General features: G+C 50.1%; 1 protein-coding gene across 4 annotated transcripts; it reads right to left on the bottom strand.

Moving 5' to 3' along the window:
• Positions 1 to 266: 266 nt before the first annotated feature.
• IFT22 (intraflagellar transport 22) lies at positions 267 to 7,302 on the bottom strand. 4 transcript variants are annotated; one of them, XM_003318687.5, is made up of 5 exons: positions 7,147 to 7,302; positions 4,437 to 4,513; positions 3,604 to 3,693; positions 1,818 to 2,020; positions 267 to 761 (listed from the first exon to the last, which is right to left on the bottom strand). In XM_003318687.5, exons 1-5 carry the CDS (start codon positions 7,183 to 7,185, stop codon positions 613 to 615), a joined length of 558 nt encoding a protein of 185 aa, XP_003318735.1. In that variant the 5' UTR covers positions 7,186 to 7,302; the 3' UTR covers positions 267 to 612. The 4 variants fall into 4 exon arrangements, with proteins under 4 accessions (XP_003318735.1, XP_001154629.1, XP_063671550.1 ...); XM_001154629.7 differs by lacking the exon at positions 3,604 to 3,693 and having other exon boundaries at positions 7,147 to 7,301; XM_063815480.1 differs by lacking the exon at positions 4,437 to 4,513 and having other exon boundaries at positions 7,147 to 7,288.
• Between the last annotated feature and the right edge of the window lie 435 nt (positions 7,303 to 7,737).

Here is a 7,737-nt window from a genome sequence, read left to right on the forward strand (position 1 = left end):
CAAGTTTCTGAATCGGCCTATTAGGTTGGTGCAAAAGTAATAGTGGCTTTTGCCATTAAAAATTAAAAATGGCAAAAACCACGATTAGTTTTGCACCAACCTAACATTTAGGAAAATGGAGAGCTCCACGATGGTGGGAATTTCTGTCTTTTTCATTTATGCTGTCTATGGTCAGCAGCTAGAACAGCAGTGCACACACAGCAGGTGCTCAGCCAGTCGGTATTTGTTGGGTGAATCAAGGAATGAAAATCACATTCAAGCCAATACACGTGATTAAACTACTGTTGTATCATTGGGCTGCGACGGTTACAATTCCACAAACTGTATAACTGGACATATGTGAGGTGGTAAATCCCTCCATTTTACAGGTCTTTGGGAAGTTCTGGGGCCAGGAAATCCAAATTCGATAATAGGATTTTCTCAACTGAACTCAGGGCAGAGCACAGATGGTCTGAGTGAATGCCCTGCATGACAGGTGCCTTCCTGCAGGTAGGAACACTTCCTCTGCAGTCAGAGGGAGAAGAAAACATCAGGAGCTGGATGTGATTTCAGATCTGCACCGAGAAACATGCTGATTTCACTGGGGATGTGGCAGTCCCAGGTGAAGGCTGGCTAGGTCATAATTGACATCTCCTCCCTGTCTCTGCTCTCAGACATGGAGTTGATTATGCTTTTTAAATACTTTATGAATTCCATCCGGATCTCCTCAGGGTCATCTTCCAGGTTTGAGTGCACCAGCTTCAGCTTGTTCAAGGGTGGCGCTTGAAAATGAAGATAAGGTTAATTAGGCAAAGAGTTTCCATGAAGGGCCATTTATAGCTCGCAATGAAACTTCTAGAAGAAATTTAACTTTCTGAAGTTCACAGATCAAGTTGTCTTCTTGACACCAGAGAACAGAGAATGGGTTTACTATACTGCCCCCTGGCGACAGGATGAAAACCTTACAAACCACTTTCCAGGTCTTCTGTTCTTAAACCAGAAAGGAATAGATTCTCTATTATTCTCATTTTGTTTCTGAATATTTTGTGAGTTCTTTTTCAGGATGACTGTGTCACCTCTGGGATGTGTGTTATGTGAATTGGAGGTTTTTCTCCAGAAAAGTTCTTTCAGAAAGAGTGCCCCCCTAGTTGTACCCAAGAATAGCTACAAGGATTTTCCCACTCTGTATTCTGCTCTTTTTTTTTTTGAAACAGAGTTTCACTCTTGTTGTCCAGGCTGGAGTGCAATGGCACAATCTCAGCTCACTGCAACCTCTACCTCCCAGGTACAAGTGATTCTCTTGCCTCAGCCTCCTGAGTAGCTGGGATTACAGGTATGCACCACCACCCCTGGCTAATTTTTGTATTTTTAGTAGAGATGGGGTTTCACCGTGTTGGCCAGGTTAGTCTAGAACTCCCGACCTCAAGTGATCCGCACACCTTGGCCTCCCAAAGTGTTGGGATTACGGGTCTGAGCCACCGCACCCGGTCTTTTTTCTTTTCTTTTTTTTTTTTTGAGATGGTGTCTTGCCCTGTCACACAAACTGGAGTGTAGTGGTGAGATCTCAACTCACTGCAATCTCCGCCTCCTGGGCTCAAGCAATTCTCCTGCCTTAGCCCCCTGAGTAGCTGGGAGTACAGGCGCCTGCCATCATGCCTGGCTAATTTTTGTATTTTTAGTAGAGACGTAGTGGACTCACATGGAGAGGGTAACAATTGCCTAGGGTACAGTAGGTGCTCAGTAACTGGACAGAGCTGCTGGTTTCTAGGACATGGGACAATATGTAGGTGTCCAAAACATTCAAGACAAAAGAGGAAGAGAAATTCCAGTTTCCTTACACAAAGACAGGCTTCCTTTATCATCTCCAGAGCCTGGTTTGTGGTGTGCAATTAGCATACACTGTGTGTCCTGTAAGGACGGCTGTTGGACAAAGCAGGAATACCACATCTCCATTTCCTTCCGGTGGCTTGGGATGTCAGCATTGAAGACGATCACCACTCCATGAGCATCCTTCATCAGGGCCGGCCAGCAGGACTCGAACCTGCGAGGAAGAAAAGGAACAAGAGGGAAAGTTAGGTCATTCTGGTTTCTAACTGTGGACTTTAAAAAGAATATCTTAGTATTAAAAGTTGGTCTATGACGGCTGGGCGTGGTGGCTCACACCTGTAATCCCAGCACTTTGGGAGGCCGAGGCGGGCGATCACGAGGTCAGGAGATCGAGACCATCCTGGCTAACACGGTGAAACCCCGTCTCTACTAAAAATACAAAAAAGTTAGCCGAGTGTGGTTGTGGGCACCTATAGTCCCAGCTACTTGGGAGGCTGAGGCAGGAGAATGGCGTGAACCCGGGAGGCAGAGCTTGCAGTGAGCTGAGATCGTGCCACTGCACTCCAGCCTGGGTGACAGAGCGAGACTCCGTCTCAAAAAAATAAAAAAAATTTAAAAAAAAGTTGGGGGATGACTTTTTTTTTTTTAAGAGACAGGGTCTTGCTCTGTCTCCCAGGCTGAAGTGCAGTTGTGGGATCATAGCTCACTGCAGCCTCCAATGTGGGCCCAAGTGATCCTTCTGCCTCAGCTTCCTGAGTAGCTAGGACCACATCAGGTCAATTTTATTTTTTGTAAAGGTGGATGATTTCTTCATTAAAAAAAAATTATTATTATTATTATTATTTTTGGAGACAAGAGTCTGGCTCTGTCGCCCAGGCTTGAGTGCGGTAGCACGATCTTGGCTCACCGCAATGTCCACCTCCCAGGTTCAAGCGATTCTCGTGCCTCAGTCTCCTGATTACTGGTACACACCACCGTACTGGGCTAAGTTTTGTATTTTTAGTAGAGACAGGGTTTCGCTATGTTGGCCAGGCTGGTCTCAAACTCCTGAGCTCTGGTGATCTCCCAAAGCAATGGATTACAGGTGTGAGCCATGGTGCCTGGCCCCTATTTTTTTTTTTTTTAAAGATGAGGTTTCATCATGTTGGGCCGGCTGGTCTTGAACTCCTGACCTGAGGTGATCTGCCTGCCTCAGCCTCCCAAAGTACTGGGATTACAGGCGTCAGCCACTGCGCCTGGCCAAGGTTGATGACTTCTAACTGCATCATAACCTAATCACTGAAGTGTATAAAGCAATGCATGTCAGCAAATCATTTATTAAGCTCCTCATACGTGCCAGGAAACATGCTAGGCCCAACTTCATGGTGCCTGGTGGGCAGCTGATTTTTTTGTTTTGTTTTGTTTTTTGAGCTAGAAGTCCAGCTCTGTCGCCCAGGCTGGAGTACAATGGTGCGATCTCAGCTCACTGCAACTTCTGCCTCCCGGGTTCAAGCAACCTCCGCTTGAACCTCCAGGGTTCACTGCAACCTCCGCCTCCAGGTTCAAGCAGTTCTCCTGCCTCAGCCTCCCAACTGGGATTACATGTGCCTGCCACCAAGCCTGGCTAATTTTTTGTATTTTTAGTAGAGACGGAGTTTCGCCATGTTGGCCAGGCTGCTCTTGAACTCTTCTCCTCAGGTGATCCACCCACCTTGGCCTCCCAAAGTGCTGGAATTACAGGTGTGAGCCACCGCCCCTGGCTTGGGCAGCTGATTTTTAAACCATTTGATGAAGTGACTTTCTTTAAAGGAAACATACTTAGCATCGCCACCACAGTCCCATAGCTCGAATTCACAGCCCGTGCCTTTGTTGTTGCTGGTAACATGCGGGTTCTCAAATTCTAGGATCCTAAAAGGAAAAAGAAGAGCAGTAGGCTGGGTGCAGTGGCTCACGCCTGTAATCTCAGCAGTCTGGGAGGCCAAGGCGGGCAGATCACTTGAGGTCAGGAGTTCGAGACCAGCCTGGCCAACATGGTGAAACCCTTGCTACACTAAAAATAAAAGAAGTAGCTGGGCATGATGGTGTGCACCTGTGATCTCAGCTACTGGGGAGGCTAAGGCAGGAGAATCGCTTGAACCTGGGAGGCGGAGATTGCAGTGAGCCGAGATCGTGCCACCACACTCCAGCCTCAGCGACAGGATGAGACTCCATCTCAAAAAAAAAAAGACGAACAGTAGCAGCACCAATAATGAGGCTGCATTACACTTTTGGAATGCCAACAGCAACAAAAGTAGGAAGTGGGTGATGGTTGGGCAGTCTTTTAAAATTGTTTTATTATTAATTTTGTTTTGAGACAGGGTCTCACTCTGTCACCCAGGCTGGAGTGCAGTGGCACGATCATAGCTCACTGCAGCCTCCAACTCCTGGCCTCAAACAATCCTTCTGCTTCAACCTAACATGTAGCTGAGACTACAGACACATGCCAACACACCTGGCTAATGTTTTATTTTTAGTTGAGACGGGGTCTCCCTATATTGCCCAGGCCTCAGGCGATCCTCCTGCTTTGACCTCCCAGAGCACTGGGATTAGAGGAATGAGCCTCCCTGCCCAGCCAGTTGGACACTCTGGGACACAGATTTGTCAGGGCTCACCTCACTCCTTGGGTTGGGCTGTATTCAGTGATGTCAGAAGATTCTGTCAGAAAGTTGGCCAAAACAGTTTTTCCACTCTGTGAAAATGAGTGCAAATAAAGGTCTTTGCTGAAAGGCAGAAAAGGAAACCAAAAAAATGACCCCAAGAGGTGGCCTGGAACCCGGTGTGGTGCAGTATAGGTCATGGGCACCCTGAGATCACTGCGGTGGTTACGACCTCACTGTCTTGCTCTAGTGCAGTGGGCACAGCCTGGTCTGGGGTCCAGGGAGCATGGGGTTAAGGAGTTTTTATTTTTATTTTTTGAGACAGAGTTTCACTCTTGTTGCCCAGGCTGTGATCTAGGCTCACTGCAACCCCCGGGTTCAAACGATTCTCCTGCTTCAGCCTCCAGAGTAGTTGGGATTACAGGCGCCTGCCACCACGCCCGGCTTACTTTTGTATCTGTAGTAGAAATTGGGGTTTCACCATGTTACTTGGGCTGGTCTCGAACTCCTGACTTCAGGTGATCCACACGCCTGGGCCTCCCAGAGTGCTGGGTTTATAGGGATGAGCCACTGTGCCCAGCCAAGGAGTTCTTTTAGGTCACAGAGAGGATCAAAGTCAGCCTGGGGACTCGTGGCTAGCTGTCTCATAATCTCACATGCAGCTGTTTGTCCATCTCGATTATATGAGTAATACACATTGCTTTTTTTTTTTTTTTTTTGAGACAAGGTCTTGCTCTGTTGCCCAGGCTGGAGTACAGCAATGTGATCATAGCTCACTGCAGCCTTGATCTGTAGGGCTCCAGTGATCCTCCTGCCTCAGCCTCCTGAGCCACCTGGGACTACAGGTGTGCATCACCATGCCCGGCTAATTTTTGTATTGCTTGTAGAGATGGGGTTTCCCTATGTTGCCCAGGCTGGTCTTCAATGCCTGAGCTCAAGTGGTCTCCCCACCTCAGCCTCCCAAAGTGCTGGCAGGTGTTAGCCACTGTGCCTGGCCTAAGACTTCTACAGGTTTTATTTATTTATTTTTTTAGATGGAGTTTTGCTCTTGTTCCCCAGGCTGGAGTGCAATGGCGCGATCTTGGCTCATTGCAACCTCTGCCTCCCGGATTCAAGCGATTCTCCTGCCTCAGACTCCCGAGTCACTGGGATTACAGGCATGCACCACCAAGCCCAGCGAATTTTTGTATTTTTAGTACAGATGGGGTTTCACCATGTTACTCAGGCTGGTCTCGAACTCCTGACCTCAGGTGATCCACCTGCATTGGCCTCCCAAAGTGCTGGGATTAGAGGCGTGAGCCTCCGCATCCGGCTGGGTTTTTTAAAAAAATTATTATTATTTTTTGAGACGGAGTCTCGCTCTGTCTCCCAGGCTGGAGTGCAGTGGCGCAGTCTTGGCTCACTGCAAGCTCCACCTCCCGGGTTCACGCCTCAGCCTCCCGAGTAGCTGGGACTACAGGCACCCGCCACCACGCCCGGCTAATTTTTTGTATTTTTAGTAGAGACGGGGTTTCACCGTGTTAGCCAGGATGGTCTCGATCTCCTGACCTTGTGATATGCCTGCCTCGGCCTCCCAAAGTGCTGGGATTACAGGCGTGAGCCACCGCGCCCGGCCTTTTTTTTTTTTTTTTTTTTTTAAACGCATTTAGCTTTAGTCCATCTGAGCTTTATTTCTGTGGATGATGTGAAGTATACATGTAGATGTGATCCCCACTACCACGCCCCCAACACACACATTAATAGCCAATGGTTCCAGGACCATATAGTAAAACGCCCAGGACTCGAGCAAAGGCTCATGCCTGTAATCCCAGAACTTTGAGAGACTGAGGCGGGAGGACTGTTTGAGCCCAAGAGTTGGAGACCAGCCTAGGTGCTAGGCAACATAGCAAGATCCTGTCTCTACAAATAATTAACAAATTAAGGCCAGGCGCGGTGGCTCATCCCTATAATCCCAGCACTTTGGGAGGCCGAGGCTGGCGGATCACTTGAGGTCAGCAGAGACCAGCCTGGCCAACAAGGTGAAAACCCACCTCTACAAAAAATACAAAAATTAGCCAGGGGTAATGGCGTGGGCCTGTAATCTCAGCTACTCAGGAGGCTGAGGCAGGAGAATCGCTTGAACCCGGGAGGCGGAGTTTGCACTGAGCCAAGATCATGCCACTGCACTCCAACCTGGGTGACAGGGCGAGACTGTCTCAAAAAAACAAAACAAAACAAAAACAACAAATTTAGTCGGGCGTGGTGGTGCACGCCTGTAGTCCCAGGTACTCAGGAGGCTGAGGCAGGAGGACTGCTTGAGCCCAGGGAAGTCGAGGCTGCAGTGAGCTATGATCACACCACTGCACTCCAGCCTGGACGACACAGCGACAACCTGTCTCAAACAAAAGTCCAGACCCACAGACGCATTCATTAGGGGGATCCCGGGGGCAAAAGAAAGAGTCACGAAACCTAGGCTATGGTTCCAATGATGCCACTCAGTACCTTGGGCCTTCGGGGCTCATTAACACCGGGCTCGCCTCCACTACCTCCTCCGGGCAGTGGTTGGAATCAAGGTCTGAAAGCACCGAGTTCACGGAAAGGGCAGGGGCGCCAGTCGGGATGGGCGCGGTGGGCCCGGGTTCCCGCCTCCGGGAGCAAGCCGCAGATCAGACGGGTGGGGACCTGCGCTCGCCCAGGCCCCGAGGCCTGCTCCCCGCTCCCTCTGCCGCGCCGGGCCAGGACATACCTCGCAAGGCCCCACGAAGAGGATCTTGGCTTTCAGCATAGTTGTCCGCCGCGGCTTAGCCGGCCGGAGCCCACGGGAGGCGGCGCGTCAGGACGGAGCTCTACTTGGCCGCTTTCGTTTCCATGGCGACGGAGAGAGGCCCGCAGGGACCGACGGGACTCGGCCACTTCCGGCGCGCGGGACGGAAAGCGGGCGCGTCTGCGACTGGGAGGGGGTCGGAGAGAAGCCACAAAACCCGGGCTGCAGACGCGGTTCTGCAGGGTTGGCCTGTATTTCTTTTAGAGACAGGGTCTCACTCTGTCGCCCAGGCTGGAGCGCAGTGGCGCGATCTCGGGTCACTGCAACCTCCAACTTTTGGGCTCAAATGATCCTTCTGCCTCAGCCTCCCGAGTAGCTGGCACTACAGGCATGTGCCATCACGTCCGACTAATTTTTAAAATTTTTTTATTTGTAAGACTGGGTTTTGCTATGTTGCCCAGGCTGTTTTCGAACTCCTGGGCTGAAATGATCCTCCCATCTCCACCTCCCAAAATTCTGGGACTGCAGGCCCGTTCCACCAGTCTCGGTAGAGACGCGGAAAGCAAGACTCCA

This window comes from Pan troglodytes, chromosome 6 (assembly GCF_028858775.2).
Source record: "Pan troglodytes isolate AG18354 chromosome 6, NHGRI_mPanTro3-v2.0_pri, whole genome shotgun sequence".
Taxonomy (NCBI): Eukaryota; Metazoa; Chordata; class Mammalia; order Primates; family Hominidae; genus Pan; species Pan troglodytes.

Bases quoted from the DNA above. Each gene is read 5' to 3' on its own strand.
- IFT22 (XM_003318687.5), bottom strand. From the start codon at position 7,185: ATGCTGAAAGCCAAGATCCTCTTCGTGGGGCCTTGCGAG. The intron at 4,514-7,146 runs GTATGTCCTGGC...TCATTTTCACAG, and splicing joins TCTTCGTGGGGCCTTGCGAG to AGTGGAAAAACTGTTTTGGC. The intron at 762-1,817 runs GTAAGGAAACTG...TTCATTTTCAAG, and splicing joins TAAAGGAAGCCTGTCTTTGT to CGCCACCCTTGAACAAGCTG.